The following is a 27,875-nucleotide window of genomic DNA, read 5'->3' on the forward strand; positions in this document are numbered from 1 at the left end:
GCCTAACTTGATAATAAAGGGTCCGCCATATAACTTTACGGAGCTAAAAATGCTATAAAAAAGGAACTACTCAATATTTTTCCAAACTGTTTTTTTTTATTTTGAAGTACAATCCTCCCGGTTAATGATGGAACACAACTGGACCAATTTAGACTTTGTACGGCGTCATACCAAGGTCTTTACGCAAAATTCGTCTCAATGATGTCTCCGAAATGTCCAATTGTTAAGAACGACGGTGATCTGATGTTCCTGGTGATTCACAAACACTCTCGGCCACAGCAGCAATATTTTCGGGTGTACGCACGGTTTTTGGTCGGTCACGCGTTTGTCAATAAGCAATCCAGTTTCTCTTACTTTTTTCGCAAAGTAACGCACATACGCTTCATTCGGTGCTTTTCTTCTTCCCATTGCCGTACGTAATTTTCGAACACATTCTGCAACATTACCATGATTTTCAAAGTAATGTCGCAACATTTCCCAGCGTTCTTTGAGCGTATACACAACCATTTTCGTTCAGCGGAAGAATAAAACTAATTTCCTGTGAAATCAAATGACAGCTAAGTGTTACCATTCTTCAAGTAATACCTAGTTCAAATCCGTAACGATAGATGGCGAGCCCTGTATTGTAGTTGAAAGAAATTGTAAAAGGGTTATGAAATTTTCAAAAATAATTAAAAGAAACGGAAAGCGAAGAATAAAATTCAAAATTTTTAAGCGAGAAGTATTCCTACAGAAAATCAAAATTTTTAAATCTTATAATAAAAAAAAGAAAAAATAATTAAATTTAAAATACCAAATCGGATAACATTAATAGAGGAAATAAAATTTCTGAAACATTCAAATATTTTCCATTTTTGGAAAAGCAAAATAAATGATAGAATCATAAAGCAACTACAGGTGTTTACTGAAAACCTGTTGCCAATCTAGGAATTTTATCTTTGAACGAGTATTAACTAATAAAATATTGCAAACCCGAAGAACTTCGTGCGACCACCAGTATTGGTAAGCAACTCACAACCCTATCCAAATCCCAACAATGTTTTGCAACCCTCACCCGACTTAACAAACCTAGTAAGGAACTTAGTGACTCAGGTACTAAATTCTGACGGACGGAGCATAATACAGAATATTATAGGAACCGAAACACACCCGACACCCATTAGGGACAAAACAATAGACGACATTCACATAAACAACCTCACAGCAATGGATAAATTCCCCGACGTAGTGAGATCACTGCGGGAGTTCTCTGGGAAACCAGCAGAATTCTACTCATGGAAGAAGAGTGTTGAAAGAGTCCTCCAAATTTATGAGCACACCAAAGGAACTCCTAAGTACTTCGGAATCCTAAGCGTTATTAGGAACCAAATCGTTGGCAGCGCTGACACAGCGCTAGAATCCTACAATACACCCCTGGATTGGATAGCAATATCAACATGCCTCCCGACACATTATGCCGATAAAAGAGATCTAGGCACGTTGGAATACCAAATGACTGGTCTAAGTAAAAACTCGATCCAAGACTTTTACCAAAAAGTATACTCCCATCTTTCCTTAATTTTGAACAAAATTGGTTGTATGGAAGTCAGCCGGGAGTCAATTAGACTGCTTACAGGAACATATAGAACAAAAGCCCTTGATACTTTCATTAGAAGCCTTAACGGCGATCTTCCACGGCTGTTAGGAATGAGAGAACCTAAAGACCTTAATGAAGCGCTTCATTTGTGCTTAAAGCTAGAGAATCAGAAATTTAGGAGCACGCATGCTTACCAACAGAATAGATTTAATGATTATAAGCCACCCTTACCACAAAGAAACTATCTAAAACCACCCCAATTCTATCCAGAGCTGGCGCACCTTCCACAACCCCTACAGCAATTTAGGCCCAATCAAAATTTTTAAGGCCACATCGAGGATATGGAAACTCACAACAATATCAACACGGACCTTACAATTTTGCAAGGCAACAATAACTCCAGAGAGCAGACCTACCCACAAGACCACTCCAATACCCACAGGGATACAACGAAGCATATCACAATCCACAATATAAACCACCCTCAAGGCCTATTGCACCGAAACCACAACCAAAACCGGAACCGATGGATATTGATCCAAGCATCAGAACCAACGCTGTTAATTATGCAAATAGAGCTAACATGAAATACGCCGGAAAAAGGCCAAATGACTCAAATTTAACAAACCAACCTATTAAAACACAAAGAAATTTCCACGTAACCGCTGGCGAAGAAAACCCTTCACCAGATATTAACGAAAATAACTTTACCAACAGCTATGACCATTATGGTGTCGAGAGCTCCGAATATCAGAACGATCCTCAATATTACCCTTACGACAAGGAATGCGCAGATTTCACAGATATCCATTTTTTAGAATAAAAAAACTCTTCGTTGCCTTATTTCCACTGTAGTACGAAGAGCGGAAAAATCTTAAAAATATTAGTAAATACAGGATCAAATAAAAACTACATACAGCCTCAGTTAGCAAAAAAGAAAATTCCAAATGACAATAAATTCCTGACAAACTCAGTAGGAGGAAAGATAGAAATAACCCATCACACGTAAATCAACCTTTTCAACTTGCCGAACATTAATTTAAAGTTCTACCTCCTTCCATCCCTTGTCTCTTTTCTCGCAATCCTCGGTAATGACAGCCTGAAAGAATTATCGGCAGTTATTCACACAAGAGAAAGTTTCATCACCATAAATAATTCAATTAATATATAACTCAAACAGCTTATTTCACAAGATGTCAACCATGTCAATATCCGAAACGAGCGTATGAATATTTTTCATAAACAAGAAATGAGTTCTTTAATTAATCAACACATTGACCTTTTCTCCGACCCCAACGAAAAATTAACCTATACCACAAAAGTTGTAGCCACTATTCGAACAAATTCTAATGCACCAGTTTATACGAAATATTACCCATACCTTACGTCCTTAAAAGAGGAAGTTGAAAAACAGATTCAAAAATTGTTAGACGATGGAATAATAAGGCCTTCCCGACCACCATATAATTCACCCATATGGATTGCTCCAAAAACACAAGACGCTTCACAGAAAAAATACAGATTGGAAATTGACAATAGGAAACTCAACTCCATAACAATAGCTGACCGTTACCCAATACCCGACATCAATGAGGTTTTGGCACAACTAGGTAAAAATAGCTTATTTTCAGGAATACCTATATCTGAAAAGCGGTTTTCACCAGATTCCTCTGAAGGAATCTGACATTGAAAAAACTGCTTTTTCAGTAAAACCTAACGGTAAATACGGATTTACACGTTTACCTTTTGGATTCAAAAACGCTCCCGAAATTTTTCAACGAGCTACGGACGATATATTGAGAAATCACATTGGGAAAATCTGTTACTTTTATATCGATGATTTAATCATTTTCAGTAAAGATGGAAAAACTCATGCCCAAAATATTCAAGAGGTTTTCAAAACCCTACAGGAAGCAAACATGAAAGTACAGATAGACAAATGCGATTTTTTTAAAAAAGACATAGAATTTTTAGGATTCCTAGTTTCATCAAAAGGTATCACCACAAATCCTACTAAAGTTCAAGCCATTGTTAACTTTGCATACCCAAAAACATACACTCTCTCGACCTCCAGAACTAAATTCAGTAACCATCGCCACCCATTCCGACGACAGTGCAGGACACAATCTCGTACCATCAACTGAAGCTCCAATAAACGTATTTAAAAATCAAATTTGGCTACTTACTGGAAAGCAAAGCTCCTATAATTTCAAAATTTCCTTTCCGACATACCATAGACATACAATCTCTCAACCTCATTCTTCTTCTTCTTAATTGGCGCGATAACCGCTTACGCGATTTTGGCCGAGATTAACAAAGCGCGCCAGTCGTTTCTCTCTCGTGCTAACCGGCGCCAATTGGACACACCAAGTGAAGCCAAGTCCTTCTCCACCTGATCTTTCCAACGCAGAGGAGGCCTTCCTCTTCCTCTGCTACCACCAGCTGGTACCGCATCGAATACTTTCAAAGCCGGAGCGTTTGTATCCATTCGGACGACATGACCCAGCCAACGAAGCCGCTGGATCTTTATTCGCTGCGCTATGTCTATGTCGTCGTAAAGCTCATACAGCTCATCGTTCCATCGTCTACGATATTCGCCATTGCCAACGTGCAAAGGTCCAAAAATCTTACGCAGAATCTTTCTCTCGAACACTCCAAGCGTCGCTTCATCGGATGTTGTCATCGTCCAAGCTTCTGCGCCATACGTTAGGACGGGTCTTGTAGAGTGTTAGTTTTGTTCGTCGAGAGAGGACTTTACTGCTCAATTGCCTACTTAGTCCAAAGTAGCACTTGTTGGCAAGAGAGATTCTACGTTGGATTTCAAGGCTGACATTGTTATCGGTGTAAATGCTCTCAACCTCATTACTCTACCGAAAATCTGAAAAATTTACTACGACGATACTTAAATCCTTGTGTAATAAACTGCTTATCTACCTCAGAGGAAATAATGGCCCAAATTCAAAAATTATACCCCATCTACTTTAATACATTCAAAATTAGATTCACGCAATCGAAAATAACAGACTTACAAACAGACGAAGAACAAATTCTGATCGAGCACAAACGAGCCCACAGAAATGCAAGACAAAATAAAAAACAAATTATCGAAAAATTTTACTTCCCAATAAAATCGACACCGATTCCTGAATATCCAGGACAAATTCTTACAGCTATAGATAAATATTCAAAATATGTCCAAGCCAGAGTTATCAAATCCAGATCAATAGAAGATATACGCGAACCTCATAGACAACTGCTTTTCACATTTGGAATGCCACAAACTGTAATCATTGACAATGAAAAATCCCTAAATTCCCATTCAATAATGTTCATGTTAGAGGACCAATTAAGAATACATGTCTACAAAACACCACCCCATAATAGCAAATCAAATGGACAGATCGAACGCTTCCATTCGACCCTCGCCGAAATCTTAAGATGTTTTAAAACAGAAGCCATAGATAGGACCTTTGAAGAATTACTCGACAGAGCAATTTACGAATATAATTTCTCAATCCACTCTACAACTGGACAGAAACCTATAGAAAATTTTTTCGGACGTAGAATTTACATTAAACCTGAACAATACGAAGCAGCCAGACGAAATAACATACAGAGACTAAAAGACAAACAGGAAAAAGACTTGCAATACCGCAACAAAAACAGAACACCCTTTAAGGATTACTCCCCAGGACCAACCATCTACATTCAAATTAATAAAAGATACAACACGAAACTTACACCCCGTTATAAAAAAGAAATAGTCAAAGAAAACAAATCGTCAACGGTCATAACAGAGTCAGGTAAAGTGGTCCATAAAAGCCTTATAAAACAATAAAAGAAAAAAAGAGAAGAAAACACATAAAAATAAGTAACTAATAATAAAAATGAAGAAAATAATGAAAATAAAAATTTGTATTACTTTTATTAATAAATTTTTAGATTGATTACCTTGATAGTACCAATAATCGCAAATGTGCAGATATTGGACTACTCATCACTCAACTCGTGACAATAGACTCAGGACCAGAAAAACTACAAATAGGACATTTTAAAATCATGTATGTTATAGAACTACAAGACTACGAAAATACTATAAACCATTTAGAGACAGCAATAAACGAGCAACTACCAAACCACCTCCTAAAACCAATCCTCATATCGGTTGTAAATCAATCTAAAAAGTATTTAAATATAATTATATTAGGATAAATAACCACATTAGTAAGAGATCTTTGGACTTTATAGGAACCCCATGGAAATGGATTGCGGGAAATCCAGACCATAGCGACTATAATATTCTCATGGAAAAAATGAACAATGTTTTAGAAAATAACAACAGGCAAGTTGTTATAAGCCAATTAAGTAATGAGAAAATAAACGAAGTTATTGAAAATATTAATAAAATATCTAAATTCGTAAAGAAAGAAAAAGAAATTGATAATGATCTTGCATTTCAAATAAAATACAAATTAGAAATATTAAAAGAAGAACTTATCATTATAGTTATGCCATTCATTAGGCAAAGTCGAATATAGTTAATTCATATGTGTACTGAAGCATTTCTCTTCATAAAGAGCGTACAAACCTCTGTGTTTATGTTTACTCTCCGTCGAAAAAACTTTGCAACTTAGCAACGCGACACAAATCGTTTCACAATAACGAAAAATTCGTATATTTATTCAAAAAAAGTTGTACAAAAAAATGTGTAGAATATTTTGATTTTTTCTTTTTTTTATATCAAGAAAATATTAAAAAAAAATTTTTGTTTTGCTAAAAACCTTCCCCTAGTGGATCCCTATAATATGAAAAAAGAACGAATAAAATTGGCCTCGTATCGGCTCAAAAAAATGCGTACAAACGAACATCATTTCATTTTTATATATATAGATTGTTTAAATTAGAACCACAAAGAATAAATAAAGAAACCCAACCAAATCGAAGTACAATAGAAATAGAAATCGAAGACGTACCAAAATTTTACGTTAACTCATCGACCGAGGACGCTCGATTTTAAGGGCGGAGGAGTTAACACACAATAAATCATTTCCTTTTGTTTGCACTATAAAGCAATTTACATATCATATTTACATACTTACAATTTTGATTCCTCATAAACAAATTAATGCTGATATTCCAAATCAATATTAACTAAAGTGTAGCTTTCATTCCGCTATAACACAGCGATCAACATATTTACATAATCACCTATTTGATTTCTCGTAAACAAATTGACGCTGATAATTCAATTTAATATTAACTTTCGCAATCAGAATTTCCCACAGGTGAATTCTTCATAAGTTTTGCTAAATTACATTTTTGCATTTCCTGTCTCACAAATGAAGTTGCAACCAATTCCACGAATTGGCGCAACAAGCCAAATATTGGTTATCACGCATCCGGTAAAACGCTATTGCTTCTGCTAAATGCTGACGCCTGCGTCTGGCGTATTTAGTGCAAGCAATTGTTGTTGCTTTTAATAATTAAAATATGTTTAAAAGAGGAAGAATTAGAAGTCAGTCCTCAGTCCACATTCGGTAGTGCTTCGATCAGGTTAATTTGAAGAATAAATTTGCCTTATATTATTTTATATACAGATTGGTTTTGGTACAATCATAGTGCAAACGAAAACTATTTTTGTAATGTTGTAGGGCGAAATCATACGCTTATAATCGCCGCATACAACAAAAGAAAATACCAAAAAAATACAAAAAAATAATCTTTCTTTCAATTTAACAATTCGACGGAATCGTTGAAAATGATCAATACAAAACTACAAAACTGCAAAGTACATACATACATACATTTGCGAAATACGCATTGTTTTTGTCACTCTGTTCTCGCTAACGGCGCAGCAGACCCGACGAATTCTGCCGACACCGTTTTTTTACCGACGCCGCATTTGCAAAGTGTGTGTGCATTGTTGTTGTTGTTCGTTAAGTGACAACGCCGAAAAGTCCGGCGCCACCGATTCGCTAAGCAAAGCTATAACGGGCAGTCGACGCTAGCACATGCACAACGTTTTACTGTACGTTCATTTGCGAAAGTGCTCTCGAGTGAAAAAGACATAGGCCCCTATTATGAGTTGGATTCGATCTTCGATATTCGATGGTTGTCGAAGATCGAAAATCAAATGTGAATTTAGTATTATGAGCGGTGCATCCCTGTTGAAATTTTCGTTGTATACCGAATTTAGAGTCGAATGCAATTTTGCTTTCGATTGTGTAGCGTATTGTGGGAAAATTTGTTAAAATATAAGTAAAGTAAAGTTGTTTGCGATTATTTATTGTTTTATAGTAACCAAATAATAAACATATACTAATTGTTGCCGACTTAAGCAACCCGTAAAAATTTACGAAATAGAGCAACTCTGCGCGAAATTATGACTTGTCACTATAACTAAGCTTTACTCTTTTATATCGCTCATTTCATTTTTATCGGTGCACGCGGACACATATAAGGCCTAATTGAAAGAAATAAAGAATAAGAGAGGAAAACTAAGGTAAAGAAAAACTGAAATATAATTAAACTATGAATTGTAAAAAATATGTAAAAACTAAAAGAATAAAATAAATAAATACCTTTACAGGTTTTTTAAAGCATCAATCAAAGAAGCTATTAAAAATTAGAATCCTCTTTTCTTTACAACAAAATCTTTAAAAAACCTTATTAAATGATGGCGGAATTAAACGGTGCTCCAGCAACGCTAAACACAATGGCTGAAGAAGTTGTAGTGCAAAATGATTGTGAGTATAACGTCACTAGTCCTGCACCGCCTGCAGATCAAAATTTACAAATAAATCTAGATGGCGACGGTGGCAGTCTCAGCGCACCACAAGAATTGCTAATCCATAGCAGAAAAAAACAGCTCCGTTTACAGCAACTAGAAGAGACCCCGCGTTTAAGAGAAGAGTATTTACGGGAAAAATTTCGTATTTTAAACGCAGAAGATGCAGACGAGGAAATAGAAGGTCCATGTGTTATTGGCCACACCAAAATGTGTGGAACTAATGTGAGCGGTAACACAGCATTTTCTCCTACTCCAATGCAGCCTGTACAAAATAACAGAACCAACATATGTCCAGCGCGTGAGGTACCGGTACATACGGTTATGCAGTCACCACGTCAGCCGTCGACGCGGACTGCGGCAGAGCGTAGTCAGGCCTTACATGTAGACTGCAACGGTAATTCACCAAACATATTTACAACATTCACAGCACCAACAAGTACAGCACGTTCGCCAAATCAGGTATTCGCAACTCAATCAGCCGATACCTGTAATTTGACGACTTCGCAGTTTGCAGCGCGGCAATGCGTGCCAAAAGACTTGCCGGTATTTAGCGGTGACCCCCAAGAGTGGCATATTTTTGTTAGTGCATATGAACAGAGCACGCAAATGGCTGGTTACTCTCATCATGAGAATTTAGTTCGCCTTCAAAAATGTCTACGTGGTAAGGCTAGGGAGGTCGTGCGCAATTTACTGGTATTACCGGAGATGGTACCTGATATTATAAATACGCTCAGAATGTATTTTGGACGTCCTGAGCAAATACTTAGAGTACTTATTGATAGGGCGCGTCAATTACCATCGCCTAAGGGTAAACTTGATCTACTCATCGACTTTGCATTTGCTATCAAGAATATAGTAGCAATAATTCATGCAAGCAAACTAAGCGGTTACCTCAACAGCCCATTACTATTGCAGGAATTCGTAGAGAAGCTCTCTCAGGAGTCAAAACTTAACTGGGCAATTTATTCAACTGGCATGAATAACCCTTGCTTGGAAGATTTTTCTACCTGGTTGTCCACATTGGCTGAAGCAGCTTGCCGTGTTACGAATCCGGCATCACTCTCAGAGAAACTTAACAAGCGTGAAGCTCATTTGCACACGCATAAATCTGATGCCGTTTTAAAACAATACGAAGAAGCAAAATCTATGCCCAGATGCGCAGTATGTAATAACCCGCATAAGGTTCCTCAGTGTGACCGTTTTAAAGCACTCACTATGAATGAGATATGGGACTTTGTTAAGAGGAAAAATCTATGCCGCCAGTGTTTGGGAACATACTCTCGCCGCTGCTGGAGTAATAAGTCGTGTGGGGTGGATAGCTGCACAATACGTCACCACAAACTCCTTCACAATTCTGATGCTAACAAAAATAGTGAAGTTTCAACGATGCTGAATAACCACCGTTCGATTTCCAGCAACAACACCACATATTTTCGAATCTTGCCGATAGTTTTGTATGGAAGAAATAAAACAATATCCACATACGCGTTTATGGATGATGGATCTACACTAACACTTATAGATCAAACACTTGCAGATGAATTGGGTGAGGCTGGCGTTCCCGATCCTCTATGCATTCACTGGACTGGAGACATAAACCGATATGAAGCTGATTCGCAACGACTCGATTTACGAATTTCAGGTAATATTCAAGGTGCGAAAATATACCCACTCCGAGGTGTTTACACGGTTAGTAGCTTAAATATGTCATCATCAACATTGATTGCTGACCAATTGAAAACAAAATATGCACATTTAAAAGGCATTCCCTTGCCAAACTTTATTGACATAGTTCCTAAGCTAATTATTGGTGTAAATAACCCCAATTTGATAATGGCACAGAAGGTACGTGAAGGTGGATGTCCAGATCCCGTAGGGGCGAAAACAAGATTAGGGTGGACAATTTTTGGTGGCGGTAATAATCAGAGTAAAGGTAACGGATTAAACTTACATAAATGCGACTGTGAGAGCGATAACAACTTGCATAAACTCGTTAAGTCTTTCATGTTGAATGAAAATATTGGAATTTCAGTGCCAAAGGTAAATCCAGTTTCAATGGAAGACCAACGAGCCATAGAAATTTTGGGTAACTGCGATTTGCATGAGGGTCAGTACACCGCGAGCTTCCTGTGGTCAAATGATAATATACGATTGCCAGACAGCTTGCCAACAGCTCTTAGTCGCTTTAAGTGTCTGGAACGTAAGTTATCTAGCAATCCTGAACTACAACGTAATATGCAGGAACAAATTGACAACTTAGTTAAGAAAAATTATGCGACCAAGTTACCGAACGAAGCTATAAATGATCGTGGTGACAAAATTTGGTATTTGCCGGTTTTTATTGTCCGCAATCCGCACAAGCCAAATAAAGATATGTTAACTCCACTAGTAAATATATTATTCAACTTTCGAATGGGTAGAATCGCAATATGCGGTGATATCGAAGAAATGTTCCACCGCATTAAGTTACGACACCCAGACGCAGATGCTCAGCGTTTTCTCTGGCGTACTAACATGAATGATCAGATAAACGTTTACAGGCTCAACGTTTTAAGTTTTGGTGCTTCTTGTTCTCCATGTATAGCGCATTACGTGCGAAATCTAAATGCTTCGGTACACGCTGCTCAAAATTCTCAGGTAGCGTGTGCAATAAAGAATCACCATTACGTCGATGATTTTATTGATTCGGCTCGAACCGTCGACGAAGCTATCAAATTGGCAAAAAATGTTCGAGATGTTCACTCTAAATGTGGTTTCAACATGCGTAATTGGTCAAGCAATTCGCCAGATGTTTTAGCAGCGCTTAATGGAGATGGGGAGCCACAACTTAAATCATTTGACTGCAGTAAGGATGTCATAAATTTCGAAAAAATACTTGGTATGTACTGGGAACCAAAATCCGATACATTCAGCTACGTGCTCAAATTTGTTCGGCTTAAGCGCAATGTATTCGCGGACAGGGTCGTCCCTACAAAGAGAGAAGTATTGCAAGTGCTCATGTCAGTTTTCGATCCGCTGGGACTAGTAGCTTGCTTAACTTCATATCTAAAGATTCTTATTCAAGATATCTGGCGAAGTGGAATAGACTGGGATCAACCGTTAAATTATGAACTTTCATTGAAATGGAAAACTTGGATTGAATACATTCCCGTTATTACTAGCGTGTCGGTACCGCGTTGCTACTCTCCACTCCTTTACGAGGATGACTGTAAAGTACAACTGCAAACGTTCGTAGACGCAAGTGAAAATGCATACGCAGCCGTATCATATTTTCGTATTGAAGCTGGAGGTCACGTCGTCAGTAGGTTGGTGGCAGCTAAAGCAAAGGTCGCACCGTTGCGCCCGCTCTCAATACCACGACTGGGACTACAGGCTGCGGTAATTGGTGCACGTTTAACAAACATGGTTGAGGAAGCACATCATATAAAATTTGAGAAACGTTGCATCTGGAGCGACTCAAAAACCGTTCTAAAGTGGCTTCATGGTGATCCGCGTAAATTTCAACAATTTGTAATGTTTCGTATCGCTGAAATCCAAGAAGCAACTGCTATCAGGAATGGCGTTGGATACCAACAAAAATGAATGTCGCTGATATTGCTACGAAAACGAGGCCTTGCATTGAGGTAGCTCATCAGTGGATAAATGGTCCCGCTTTCCTTACTTTACCTACTAAAGAGTGGCCGGAACAAGAAGATCTGGGTACGGTGAACCCTAGCGAATTTCGAACTAAGCTTCTAATTCACAACGTGCGAAAGGTAAATATCAACTTTGAATATTTTTCGAATTGGCTTCGACTATATAGAGCTATAGCAAACTGTGTGCTTTACATCGAAAAACTTAAACAACGGCTCCAAATCACATCGGAAGGCAGTCATCTAACCGCATGTCATTTTCGGCGTGCAAAACTGTTTATTTTTAAGACAATCCAAATGGAACATTTTGACGACTGGTCATTGCTTAAAGTTGGTAAGCCTGTATGTAAAACTGGTCCGCTACGAAACCTGCAAGTTTATATGGACGACGAGCATCTCATTCGCGTGAAAAATAGGGCAACATATTTTCAGTCATGCGACCAGCCTCAACGTGATTTCATTGTTCTACCACCTGGTCATCGAGTAACCTATCTTATAGTAGATCACTATCATCAACGCTTTTACCATATTCAGCACGAGACAGCCTTGAATGAGGTAAGACAATTGTTTTTTATACCAAAACTGCGATCGTTATTTAAAGCTGTGAGGCGAAATTGCCAAGTATGTAAAATCGCGAACGCCGCTCCGCAAGCTCCACAAATGGCGCAATTACCCACAGCCCGGCTTGCCGCATATTCTCGTCCCTTTACATATGTTGGAATCGATTATTTTGGGCCGATCTTAGTTACTGAAAACCGCAAGGCGAAGAAGAGGTGGGGAGTATTGCTGACCTGCCTGACAATAAGAGCTATACACATAGAAATAGCCCATTTTCTAAGTACTGACTCCTGTCTAATGTGCTTGCGAAATTTCATTGCTCGCCGTGGCTGCCCTGTTGAAATATATAGCGATAACGGTACGAATTTTCGCGGGGCTGATAGCTTTTTAAAAGACGAGTTGCTTAAACTGAATGCTTCTATCGTAGAACGTGAACTTGCTCACAAAGGTATCGCCTGGAAGTTTAATCCACCAGCTGCACTTCACATGGGTGGAGCATGGGAACGCCTAATAAGAACAACAAAGGCAGTGCTGTATAAGATTTCGCCGTCGCAGAGATTCTCTGATGAAAGTTTACGTTCGGTTTTGCTGGAGGTGGAGATGATCATTAATTCTCGACCGCTGACATATCTATCGCTCGACTATGAAGACCAGGAACCGATTACCCCAAACCATTTTTTATTGGGCAGTTCAAATGGAGCCAAGCCGTTTTGTAAACCTGAAGAAATTAGCTTAAAAATGAATTTACGTCAAAGCGAGATGTTTGCGAATTTATTCTGGCGTCGATGGGTACGTGAAATGATTCCATCACTTACACGTCGCAGTAAATGGTTTGAAAAAGTGAAACCCATAAGCGAGGGTGACATCGTATTGATTGTCGATGAAAACGCAGAAAGGAACACTTGGCTAAAAGGTATAGTCGTCGAAACAACGATGGCAAAAGATGGACAAGTAAGGCGTGCTAAAGTAAGAACGAGGCAAGGCGTTTTAGAACGACCAGCAGTAAAGCTTGCAGTGCTCGACATCGGCAAAGACAAGGCAAGCTCCGAAGATTCGTCCGCTTACCGGGGGGACATTGTTGCCGACTTAAGCAACCCGTAAAAATTTACGAAATAGAGCAACTCTGCGCGAAATTATGACTTGTCACTATAACTAAGCTTTACTCTTTTATATCGCTCATTTCATTTTTATCGGTGCACGCGGACACATATAAGGCCTAATTGAAAGAAATAAAGAATAAGAGAGGAAAACTAAGGTAAAGAAAAACTGAAATATAATTAAACTATGAATTGTAAAAAATATGTAAAAACTAAAAGAATAAAATAAATAAATACCTTTACAGGTTTTTTAAAGCATCAATCAAAGAAGCTATTAAAAATTAGAATCCTCTTTTCTTTACAACACTAATTTTGCTAATTTTATGCAGGTCGAAAGTCGTGAGTACCAAATAGCAATTAAAAGGGCTGGTTGCATTAATGGAAGGTTCACAATTCGCAAAAGGGATTTGCACAAAAGTTCCAGCAGCAAAAAAATGGGAGGAGTTTACAAGGGAGCTGAATTGATTGGGACCAGCAGTCAGAACGGCAGCAAAAAGGATTAAGCATCACCTGAGACAGACAAAAATTATTAAAAACGGAATTTCAATTGGTGTTTATTACATACCGGTCATTGAGATGTTGCTCCTCTAAATGCGCTTTCAATGGCGACATGTTGAAAGCCATAGAATCATGAGTAGCTCCTGGATTTTTCGCTTTTATATAAGTTATTTTCATTGTATGATCACAAACCTAAAATTTACATTATTCGCATTCAGATGAATCGTCGAGCCACAACTCCGTTGTACTCATTTTCACAAAAAATACTTTTTTTAACTTTTAAAAATGTTGTTAACAAAGAATTTTAATGCAACCGCTTTTTCTTTCATTTCAATTTGCTGTATCAGCTGAGAAAAAATTATCTATTGTAAATGCGTCGAGCGATCGAAATTCACAATAGTCCTATTCTTCAGCGAATGAGCACCATAATACCAAATGAAAATTCGTTGCTCATAATAAGGGCCATAGTTAAATTTAAAGTGTGTCTAAATTTTTTATGACATTAAATATTTTAAAACTTATGCAGTTTCCAAACGAATATTGACAACAACGCATAAGTAATACATGCAAATGCACATCATAATTTAGAAACACCCACACGTTAACATAAATTTCATTCGACTTTAGTTCATTTATTTCAATTATCACATAAAGAAGATCTTATCAAATGCCAAGAAGATCTATATTCCGAACAACCACAAAAAGAACATCAAATAAATGAAAACCCAGTTTGCCCACCCAATGAAAACGCAGTGGATTCTGGCCACGCCTCGGTATCACTTCCCATTACTATATCGACTTCAAACGGGACGCCTACAATAAACACCATGCCCAACATCTTTAAACCCAACTGACATCCTTGCTTTCATCAAAAAGCTATCTACCTTTGACGGAACTCCTAATCAACTGCAAGACTTCATCGTTAATGTAGTAGAAGTGATCACATTGATTAATGGAATCGACCAGACACCATACAACTCTCTTCTACTAAGAGCCATTAGGTATAAAATCGTGGGTAGAGCTAATGACGCTTTAAAAATGTCCGACACTGGACTCATATGGGATAACATCAAGGCTAACCTAATTCAGCATTATGGTAACAAGAAAAGTGAAGCACTAAATACCATCTTACGTTCACAATGCTTGACAGCAACTGACGCTAGCGACAGGCGGGAAAAAATTCACACATGTGCAGGAAGGTTACAGGTCTGCTTATGCAAGCGCGGCTAATTCAAATTTGTCAGGTGTTAGAAATAAAAAACAAAGTCAGATACTTTTCTAACAGGCCTCGTGCATTATGCATTATCGTATAAAATTAGCTTAAACACAAAAAATTAGCAACAGTTTTTATCAATTTGTATAAAGTTTTAAATTCACTAAAACGTACGCAGCAAAATGTGAGGTCATTTAACAATGTATGCCTTTTCTGTTGTATTTTTCTTTTTAAATAAAGGCAGAGAACATTAAAGTTACTTTGATTTTAAATTTCGGTGCTTATATTTCAAATATATCTATCTTTGAATCTACATTTGAGTTTTTTATTACAAGTGAATGTACGAAGATTCCGGTCCCAGGATTTGAACCTGGTGCCAAGCATCTACGGATCTTGTAAAAGCAATAATTGAGTAATTCAATGAAGCAATAAAACTGTATGGCCGCAAGTGTGCTACAACGGTTATAACGAACTTACATATTAAACTCGTATATCGAACTCATACACAGAGTGATCCCTAAAACATACTATATGCTGTATGTGCACCACAGCATACCACATTTTTCAATTTCTTGCTCATTCCAAATGATACCGAATGATTAGTGAGAACAAAAACTTACTGCAAAGTCCTACTGCTCGTCGGAACTCAATCCGGTCGCCCACTGCATTCGCCGCTGTGCATAATATGCTTTCTGTAGAAGTCGCAAACACCGCCAAGCCAGTATCTTGTGTTCCAACGAAAACAAAATTTCCTGCTCCTATGAAGGCGGCTGAAACATTAATTGATAGTAGCAATAAAAACAATTGTCTGTGTCATCTTTTGGTATTTCGATTGATTCTCTTCGTCCTGAGAATTCTAGCTTGACTGACACACTCTCCACTTTGCATGATAATAACAGAAACCTGCTTAGCCTAGGACCTCCAGCAAAACTTATAAGGCTAATCATCACGGATACAATGGCAAAAGTAGTCATCCAAGGGAAGCTCACAGAATCTGGTGTCAGACAAGGTGATGCACTATCCTCTGCCATATTCAATTTGATTCTGCATTTTGTTATAAAAGAAGTCAACAAAAAAACAACGCAAATATGTGCCTATGCACACGATATCGCCATTCTTTCGAGGAACACGAACGACTTAAATGAAACCTTTTTAAAATTTGACAAAACTGCCAACGATATTGGCCTCTTCGTTAACGAGTGTAAAACGAAATACATGCTGAAATCAAGACGGCACACAAATGCACAGAATCTTCATGCAGGTGCATATACTTCTGAAGCGGTGCAACAATTTAAATATCTAGGTGTTATGTTCACTTGTAGCGGTTTCAGGTCTCGTCTTTTATCTAGATCTACGAAGCTGACCATGTATAAAACTCTTATACGACCAATTTTGACATATGGTTGCGAGGTGTCGACTATGAAAATTAATGACAGTGCGCTTATTGCTAACTTCGAAAGAAAAATTTTAATTAAAGTGTTAGGACCCATTACAAATGAAGATGGCAGCTACAGAATTAGGTACAACTCGGAATTGAACGAACTTATCCAAGACGAGACAGCTGTGCGTTTTGTAAAGGCGCAGCGTATGCGCCGGCTAGGTCACGTGCTCCGTATGCCTGCTGAATCCGCTGTAAGGAAATCCATGACTGGAAAGATAGTTGGTGCGAAGGAGAAGGGAAGACCGAGAAACCGATGGATAGACGCAGTAGGAAGCGATCTCACAGCAATGGGAACTCGCAACTACGAAGGAAAAGCAAGCGATAGAACACTTTGGAGGAGTTTTGTGAAGGCAGCTTTGACGCACCCCACGTTGTAATGCTGTGAATGATGATGAGCAAAAACCTGCATGAAGTTCTTATCTCCTTCCCACAAAGTCTCTCTCACAAAGCTGAAGCGATTGCTTAAGCCTATATGCCTTTGCAAGGCATCTATAGTCAAATGGAATAGCGATAACATGCCAAAAAACAAATTAAGTGCTACTATTCGTCTGTTATCTTCACATCATCTGCTCGTTTTTCTAATATGTCCAGTTCAGCTGCTGCTGCCGCTGCCAATACCAACACGTCAAAACCAACATGTCGACAGTGGCTGTCAATTCAAATATTGATAAAAATGAAATTTTATGTTCTAAACTCATAAAAAGTGATACTGATATCCAAAGTAAAAAAAAACAACCCATCATTATTTGACCAAATTCCTAAACCGTTTGGCCCACGGACGTCGTTCGCCCTTTTACATCTTTTCAAAGTGACGATATTCCATACAGGAAAATATAGCCACATTCAAAATGTGGGTGGTATACGTACTAAGTCGGAGACTATTCGCACCCGTAGCGCTCATTTGGATTTTGATGCCATAATGTTTGTTGAGACTTGATTCAACTTTTCTGATGAGGATTAATTCGACTCGAATTTATATAATATACTTCGAAAAGACCGAAAACTTGAAAGAAGAATGTTGAAATGAGGACTCCGTGGTTTATCAGTTGTGTGTTTATGGGGATCATCTCGCTATGGCTCTTTATATTTACTTGTCTCACACATCCTGCTTAATGGTAATAATAATTTTTACAAATCACATATAGATGAAATTGTATCCCTTAATCTAAATAATATTGATTATAACCATATAATTTTTTTTGGGGAATTTAATTTCCCGAATGTTGCTTGGTCTACTAACTTCTGCAAACATGGCATTATACCAATTAATTTACTTATTTATTTATTTAAGTCTATGAATTACAATCCTTACCGACTATGATACGAAACTTAGATTAACCTGTATATATTACATGTACAAATTTAAAACCAACTTCTCCAAGTTCTCTCAGGCCGAGTTTAACTAAGCGCGACTGTTGTTTCTTTTTCGTACTAACCGGTGCCAGTTGGAATCTCTAAGTGAAGCCAAGTCCTTTCCCACCTGATCTTTCCAACGTAGACGAGGCCTTTGTCTTCCCCTGTTACCCCCAGCTATTACCTCAACGAATACTTTCAGAGCCGGAGCGTTTGTATCCATTCGGACGACATGACCCGGCCAGCGTAGCCGCTGGATCTTTATTCGCTGTGCTATGTCTGTATCGTCGTAAAGCTTATACAGCTTATCGTTCCATCGCTAACGCAACCAGATGTGGCAGCAAAGGGAGTAGATGAAATACCTCCAATTGTTACAACACAATGTTTATTGCACAATTAAGAGTTTTTCATTGCAGAAAAGCTGAATGAAAGCCAAAACAATCTAATTTTTTAATTAAGATTCTATGAGAAATTTTGTCGAAAAGTCAGAGTAAATACAGTCGACTTGGAAACCTGCCGAGAAACAATATATGCAGTATTCACTAAAAACAGCCAGATTAGATACTTCAGATCTGTTGGCAATAAATCCATACTGATTTGGACAAATTAAAGATTTAACCACAAAGCAGTTTTGCATTGAACATGTGTTCAAAATTTGGAAATAGTCGATAACTTTGAAATAGGCCTATAATTTCTAACGTCATTTTTATTGCCACCTTTTAAGAAGGGTGTAAAGGAAGAAATTCCTCGACGACAAAGAATTGTTGAATATAACTTTCGGGGGATATACAGGGATGAAGTAAAGCATTGTTACTAGTATCCTCAGGAGAAAGACAAAGAGCTCCAAAGTTCAATGTATTATCTATGTCAGAAGAAAAGTCGCACTTAAGAAAAGTTCTTCAATAACAAAATTTGACTTAAAAAACTCAGGAAATAAATTTCCCGATTCACTCGAACTTCGCGCTTGACTATTATCTAAAAATATGCCGTAGAGAACACTGACACTACTCCTTCTAGATTTTATATATTTCGAGAAGCTTTTGGGATTTGATTTAATGTTAAACTCCATTTTATTAATATAGGTATTATAAAAAGATTTAATTAAATAGTTGAAATTGTTTAATGTTCGTTTATATTTAAAAAAATACAAATCATTTTTAGTAGATTTAAACTCTTTGAAATATTGTACTTATTTTTAAGCTTTTTGAAATCCATAGAATACCAGGGTAATTAATAAATATTTTTCTTTCTAAGCAGAGCTCTAAAGCTCAGGGCATTATCTCTGTCAGATGAAAAGTTGCACAGAAGAACATGTTCTTCATCAACAAAATTAGATTTAAAAAAAAACTCAACACATAATTTACCGGTTCACTTGAATTTCGAGCTTGACTATTATCTAAAAAGATGCCGTTGGGAACGCTGCCACTACACATTTTATGTATTTCCAGAAGGTTTAGGGATTTGATTAAATGTTAAACTAAATAGGTATTATAAAAATATTTATTTAATACTCGAAATCGTTTAACGATCGTTTATATTTCAAAAAATACAAATGATTTTTAGTAGATTTAAACTCTATGAAATAATTAATTTTAAGATTTTTATGCTTTTTCAACTCCATAGAATACCAGGGTAATTTATAAAACATTTTCTTTCTGAGCGGAATGTTATCCAAGAAGAGTATACACAAACTGAACTTTAAGGCAGAAAAACTATTAGATGTGTCAAGTTTACCAATTAACCTAGTATCGGAAGGAATAGTAGCAAAACAGTAGAAATAGGGTTTGACAACTAAGGGTGAATGATGCTTATCTTTAGGAGTTATGGGACTCAAACATGCACTGCTCTTTAGCTTTAGTTATCACTTACGAATAGGACGTCCAAGATTCTATTCAGATAATTAAAAAGATTGTTAAATTGAAAAAAATAAGACTGAGAAAATTATCAATAAAATATAGTTCGTGATTTCCAGAAACATTGTTTGGTGTGACAGTATTTTACGTTGAAATAAAATTATTTAAAACTAGATATACTACGAGGTCGGTTAAAAAACAAAGGTCACATCACTCTGAATACTCTCACCGTATGCCACTGTCAACATTTCAAGTGTTTTTGAGCACTTAAATATATTATATTTTTTCCAAAAAAAAATACCAGTCTAACGGTTAGACGCGATAGAAGTGAAACCTTACGTAAAACAAACTGAGAGAGAATGAGATCAAAAACAACAATTGACGCGGTATTTCAAAGATATGTTGACAACATCGAAACCAAAGCATTTGTATCATATTTTAGCTATCATAAGCCACTCGTATCATTTGTTGAAACTGAAAACATTGAGGATGAATATTAATAAAATGAAGAAAATAAAATATGAACTTTATAGCAATATTATAATGAACCTATAATTATCCCGCTCCTAATGCTGCTTTCGTCTCATTCTCTCTCAGTTTGTTTTACGGAAGGTTTCACTTCTATCGCGTCTAACCGTTAGACTGGTATTTTTTTTCTGTCGAAATTCACGACACTTTTCTGGATTATTTTTCGGCATAATTGCGGTAAATATTTAAAAATGAAAATATTTACGAATATAAAAATACGGACGCAATACAGCACACGCGGTTGCTATTATGAGCGTCGTAACGCGTATAATACACAGACGTACTAACATACACGCAAACATTCGTAGGACGCTTGGTTTGAATTTTTTATACATATGTATGTATGCTATACTATGGCCTAGCCTTTGTACGTACATACATATTTGTGTTCTGAACTTCCAGCAAAACAATGCTTATTAATATACACATATGCATCTACATACAACCGCACACACAGGCCACTCACTTTATTCCTGTAAATGCGTATGTCGTCCAAAGCTAAAATTCTATGCTTAGCGACTACAAGAACAAAATGCATTAATAGGCGCAGGCGTAGCGGCCATCATCCTAGTTGCCATAGCGCTGAACAGTCGCGGCGGCGCCGAACAGTTTCAACTATTGTACTGTGCAACAAAAACTCATCATCAAAAAATTGATTTATAAATTCGAGCTCATAGTTCTAAGAGCAAGTACTTTCATTCATAAAACGAGCTGCCCATATGCTAATTTTCTCGACAATTCGAAAATAGTCAATATTGGAATATTTCGCGTAGAATTATTTGCCAATATTCAATTTTTGTCAAGTCGAGTGCCCGCGGCTCCGTAAATATGTTTGCACCCATATATGTATGTAAATATATGTTTCTAAATGTTCGACAACCACAGCTGCCTGTTCAAGGTTACTGTACATTAGGCCGGGTCGATTTGTGGGAAGGCAAAAAAATCGCCCATTGCTCTGTGAAAATCATATTCTAGGGATCAGAATAAGAAATTTTGCCGAAGGAACCATACCTCTAAAACGATTTCTGATGTCCCCCAATATGGGTCGAACTTTTTAGTTTCTTTTCTATAACTCACATTCATTCATTTACATATGTTCTGACTAAATAAATTTCTTAAGAGAAAAAATAGATAATATTATAAATAAATAAAAATAAAGGAAAAACATAGCCATTTAGCTGATTTTTTCATGTAAAGGCCAAAAATGCTGATATTTTGAAATTGGGGGACATCAGAATTCGTTTTAGAGGTATGGTTCCTTCGGCAAAGTTTCTTATTTTGATCCCTAGAATACGATTTTCATAGAGCAATGAGCGATTTTTAAATCGACCCGCCCTACTGTACATGCAATGCTGTGCCTATGAATGTGCGCTGTGCCTATGAACGCGAGCTGGATTTCTTGAGAAATTTTACCGTATGTTTTGCTGTGGCGAGGCACATATGTACATACACACAACATATATACATATATCCGCATATATATATAATATAATATAATATAATATAATATAATATAATATAATATAATATAATATAATATAATATAATATAATATAATATAATATAATATAATATAATATAATATAATATAATATAATATAATATAATATAATATAATATAATATAATATAATATAATATAATATAATATAATATAATATAATATAATATAATATAATATAATATAATATAATATAATATAATATAATATAATATAATATAATATAATATAATATAATATAATATAATATAGTACCGCCCTATTTTTTTTTCTTATAAATAAACGCCTCCCTAACTTTCCCTACATGCGCAAACATATTTTTTTGGTTCACACGCAAAAATTCATTACGTTGCACTTTTATAATTTTTATTTAATTTTTTTTCATTGGTAAACAGTTCAGTGGAGTTGTCCAAGTGTATTGACATTTTCTTTGCAAGTTCAATTTTTTTTACGTTTCCTGTTTACCAAAATAATTAATTCCCGGACATAACGAAAATGCTAAGAATGTCATTTTTTCTTAATAAAAGACCTTGAATTGTTAACAATTCAATCAGTCTTCGCCGATCAATCATGTAGTAATAAATAAATAAACTAATAAATATTTTTTGTATTAAATAAATAAAGTCATAAATATTTTTTAAAATAAACTAATAAATGTTTTTTGTAATAAATAAATAAACTAATAATATTTTTTTATTAATAAAGTAAATTTTACTCTTCACCTTAACTTAAATGTATGTTTATAAATAAGCCAAAGCCACAAAGTGTAAACAAATTAAAGAAAAAAAAAGGTTGTCTGTAAAGTCGGTTTACTGACGATAGTTTTACGTGACAACGTCATAAGAAAATACTGATGGAATGGTTGCACCATCATCGATTTGACTTTTTCAAGACACATTACACTCGAAACACTCCCTTTCATTTCCTACTTTAAATTTAAATTTGCTTATGCCATCCTTCTGTGTGCCTGGTAATGAAGCATTTTCTATACATACATATATATACGTATATCTTTTTTCTTCTTCTTTTTGGTGTCGCTTTTTCGTTTCATCGAGTCTCAAATCACTCCCAGATTAAACTTAAAAAAAAATATTTTTTTTATGCTCATAGGCACATCTTTTCTTTATTGAGTCTAAAACGAACTAACTTAAATTTGACATTTTACTCTTAACCTAAGCTTGCGACGGAATTTTATCACATGCAGCAAATATGTGCCATACCCGTTTCTCACGATTTCTGACTTTGGGTGATATGACACCCAAAGTTAGCAGACATAGCCTCGCGCGAGTTATGTGGAATGGCCCCGCTCCCACACATAAAATTATAAATAAGAAAACAACCATATTTTAATAGAATTTATGATTGTAAAATGAGTATTAATGAAAAAGAAAACAATCATATTCCAATAGAATTTATGATTGTAAAATGAGTATTAATGAAAAAGAAAACAATCATATTCCAATAGAAATTTATGATTGTAAAATGAACCTTAGGAATGCCACTCAGCACTTTAGAGTTAGAAATATAAATATACATATGTATGTATATGCTTAAGTGTAATCCGTTCATTGCATATACGAATGACGTGAAGTCATACGTATATGCAGATAACAAACATACTGGTGTCAACACTCAAGTATGCAAAACATAAAAAAAAATAAATAATTGGCGCGTACACTTCTGTTAGGTGTTTGGCCGAGCTCCTCCTCCTATTTGTGGTGTGCGTCTTGATGTTGTTCCACAAATGGAGGGACCTACAGTTTCAAGCCGATTCCGAACGGCAGATATTTTTATGAGGAGCTTTTTCATGGCAGAAATACACTCGGAGGTTTGCCATTGCCTGCCGAGGGGCGACCGCTATTAGAAAAATGTTTTTATTAATTTTGCTTTCACCGAGATTCGAACCAACGACCTCTCTGTGAATTCCGAATGGTAGTCACGCACCAACCCATTCGGCTACGGCGGCAATGCAAAACATACTTGAGTGAAATAAGAGGACACAGTAAAACAATTGCAACTATGCTGCAAGACTAAACAAAAAGTAGACTATTTGAATGGTGCTGAGTAGCATCACAAACACACATATTTACAATCTAAATATGTATATTCTGAGACTATATTTAAGACCTAAAGATTTAAGAAAAGGCAGTTGTGGCTGAACCGCGAGGGCGACTGGCAATAGTCGCAGAAACTCCTGTACTCAAAAATAATAATAAAAGTTTCTTTAAACATCATCAAGAGTATTATTCATTAGAGGAAGGATTTAAAAAGGGTGTTGGCCGCAACTCAAGGTTTCTCAAACAGACAGAAACCATAACTCGCGTGTGATCGTCAATTTTAGCTTTTATGGTATTAACTCTTCCCCCTTTAGGTTCAACAGTGCGAGGTACTGGGAATGTCTTCTTTATTATTTTTTGTTCGTATTTTTATCTTATAGTTCCTTCTGTTCGAGTATGTTTTATAAGATAGCACGGTGCTACAAAATGAAAAAAATGGAAAGAACTGTTGAGATGGCAACTCTTAAATAGTCAACGTGTATTCTAGTTATTATAAATTCTTTTTTGTTAAGCTTTTCTTATTTACCTATATATGCACAATATTGAATAAACGTTTTACTTACTCCGCTTTTATATCTTGAAGAAGAAAGACGCATTTAAACAGGTTATGGGCCCAGGGCCTTTCGATTTTGCGCTTTTGAAGAAAAAAAAATTTTTGTGAGGTAAGGACTCAAGATGAGTGTACCTAGTCTTCAAATCGACAAATTAGATGACAGAAACTATGATTCCTGGGAAGTGCAGATGAGGAGTGTGCTCATCCATGGAGGCTACTGGAAGATGGTGTCTGGGAAGTTGACCCATGAGAATGCAGAGGACAAATTGAAGTTTGAAGCCGACGATGAAAAAGCGCTAGCAACAATTTTTTTATGTGTCAAGTCGCCGCAATTGGCACATGTAAAGAAGTGCAAATCTTCTAGAGATGCGTGGGTGAAACTGCAGGAGGTGCATCATCCGAAAGGGCCGTTGCAAAAGGTTTCGCTTTACAAGAGACTGCTGAATTTGACCATGGCGCAAAATGGCAATGTGGTGCAACATATTAATGATTTCACAGAAATTTCAGAAAAGCTGGCTGAAACGGGTATAGAAATTCAGGAGGAGTTGCTTTCCATTATGCTTTTATCCAGTTTGCCCAAAGAATTCGAGAACTTCGTGGTGGCTATTGAAACAAGGGACTCCCTACCCAATTTCACCATTTTGAAGCAGAAAGTTCTGGAAGAAGGCAGAAGGAGAAATGAGAACAACGAGAGCGAAGTAGCAACAGGTGAGTATGCGTTTACAGCGAAAAGCGTGAAAAAGAAAAAGTTCGGCAACAACTTCAAAAAGGAGCGAAAAGAATTCAAAGGAAATTGCTTCGTTTGTGGTGAGAAGGGGCATTATGCAAATCAGTGTAAGAAGAAACAGAACAATAAGAACAAAGGACTAGCGATGCTGAGTGCTGCTGAAGTCAAAAGTTGGAAAGAGACAGCATGGTATATCGACAGTGGCGCGACATCACATATGTGTAACGACCGCCGCATGTTCACGCGTTTGGATAAACACGACGAGCAGATTGCACTTGCTGGAGACAACTATATAAAAGCAATAGGCAAAGGAGATATTGTGATTCGTCGTGGAATCGAAATGAAAGATGTGTTGTATTCACCAGAATTACAAGCAAATTTTATTTCTGTAAGCAAAGCTGTAGAGAAAGGGTATACAGTGATATTCGACTCGAGCAAAGCCACAATAAACGACAGATCAGGCGAAGTACTTTTACAAGCCGATAGAAAAGATAGCCTTTTTGTGTTAAGAAATAGCGCAGAAAAAGCATTTGCAGCATGCAATAGTGACATAGCATGGCATAACCGAATGGGACACCTAAACTTCAAAAGTTTGCGGGAGCTAAGCCGTCGAAATATAGTGCGCGATATGCAAGTAAACAGTCGTGGCGATACAGGAAATTGCAGAACTTGCATGCTAAGCAAAATTCATGTACTACCGTTTCCTGATGAGTCTAGTACAAAAATAAAGGATTTGCTACAACTTGTACACTCAGATGTGTGTGGACCCTTCCGAACTAATTCAGTAGGTGGCTCAAAATATTTCGTTACCTTCATTGATGACTTATCACGACGTATTTTTGTGTACTTCATGAAAGCAAAGAATGAAGTTTTTAAATATTTAAAGCACAAGTGGAACTTCAAACTGGACATAAAATCAAGGCGATCAGGTCTGACAACGGTCGCGAGTACGTCAATGCAGAATTCGACGCATATCTTCAAACATACGGTATAACAAGGCAGTTGACAGTGGCATATACTCCGCAGCAAAATGGAGTGGCGGAACGCGCAAATCGCACACTGGTCGAGATGGCGCGATCGATGATGGTGCATGCTGGTGTTATTCAATGTTTGTGGGCTGAAGCTATAAATACGGCAGCATATATCAGGAATAGATGCACATCAAATAAGCTGGGAGACAAAACTCCGTACGAAGTGTGGTGGAACAAAAAGCCCACTGTAAAGCACTTTCGCACGTTTGGTTCTATTGCAGTTGCATTAGACAAGTCACATAAGAAGTCCAAATTCGAGGCCAAAGGTAGGCAGTACATTATGGTTGGTTACTCAACAACAGCAAAAGCTTATCGCTTATATGATAAAAAGAGTCATAAAGTTATTGAGCACCGAGACGTTTTGTTTGACGAAACTGCTTTTAATAAATGTTTTGATGGCGACAAACCTGAAGTAGGGGTAGATTTAGTGCTACTGAATTGGGAGAAAGAGATAGACACTTTGCAGCAAAGTAAGCATGAAGATGCTTATGATACACCAAACAGTGACATCGATAGCGATTCAAGCGCGCATCAGATGAGCGAAGAGCAAGCAGAGAGAGAAGTGAAAATCGGACAAGGCAGACCCAAACTTCCGCGCACGTGCAAGGTAAGCAGACCGAAAGATCAATTCAACGAATTATACAGCATGGTAGGAGAAGGGGTACCGCAAACCATTGAAGAAGCGCTAACTTCTAAAAATAGTAGAAAATGGGAAAAAGCAATGGAAGACGAATATTTCACGCTTAAGAAAAACAATACCTGGTCAGTGACAGATTTGCCAGCTGATGGCACAGCCATTCCATGCAAATGGGTGTTTGCATTAAAGAAAGACGAACACGGCAACATTGTGCGCTACAAAGCACGTCTTGTGGCGAAAGGTTGTAATCAGCGTTATGGAATTGATTACAAAGAAGTATTCTCACCGGTTGCAAGATATTCTACTATTCGACTTATGTTGGCATTAGCAGTGTAACATGAAATGCATCTTCATCAAATAGATGTGAATTCAGCATATTTAAACAGTGAGCTTCAAGACACGATCTACATGCAGCAACCGCAACATTTCGTCGAGGGCGAGTCATCGCAAAAAGTTTTGAAACTCCATAAGGCCATATATGGGTTAAAGCAAAGTGGCAAAGAGTGGAATAGCAAGCTTGATGGTGTATTAACGCGCATTGGTTTTACTGCATGCGAAAATGAGCCCTGCTTATACAAGGCAAATTTCAACGAGCAGCTTACGTTGGTGCTGGTGTATGTTGATGACCTGATCATAGGGTGCAGAGACAAGGCAGTGGTGATTAAAATAAAACTACAACTGGCAGAACTATTCGAGGTAAGCGATAAAAGTATGTTACAACACTTTTTGGGAATTGAGTTTAGTCGCGATGGAGAAACAGGCGAGCTGACTATTTGTCAAGCACAGTACATACGTGAAATGTTGTCACAGTATGGTATGAAAAATTGTAAA

General features: G+C 37.0%; 1 protein-coding gene across 1 annotated transcript; it reads left to right on the forward strand.

Moving 5' to 3' along the window:
* The first annotated feature begins 8,252 nt into the window (after nucleotides 1-8,252).
* On the forward strand, nucleotides 8,253-11,948 carry LOC128869913 (uncharacterized). The gene has a single exon (XM_054112512.1). The coding sequence runs from the start codon at nucleotides 8,253-8,255 to the stop codon at nucleotides 11,946-11,948; it is 3,696 nt and encodes a 1,231-aa protein (XP_053968487.1).
* The last annotated feature ends 15,927 nt before the right edge of the window (nucleotides 11,949-27,875 follow it).

Source organism: Anastrepha ludens, chromosome X, assembly GCF_028408465.1.
Source record: "Anastrepha ludens isolate Willacy chromosome X, idAnaLude1.1, whole genome shotgun sequence".
Classification (NCBI taxonomy): Eukaryota; Metazoa; Arthropoda; class Insecta; order Diptera; family Tephritidae; genus Anastrepha; species Anastrepha ludens.

Coding starts and splice junctions, on each gene's coding strand:
- LOC128869913 (XM_054112512.1), top strand. CDS start 8,253: ATGGCGGAATTAAACGGTGCTCCAGCAACGCTAAACACAATGGCTGAA.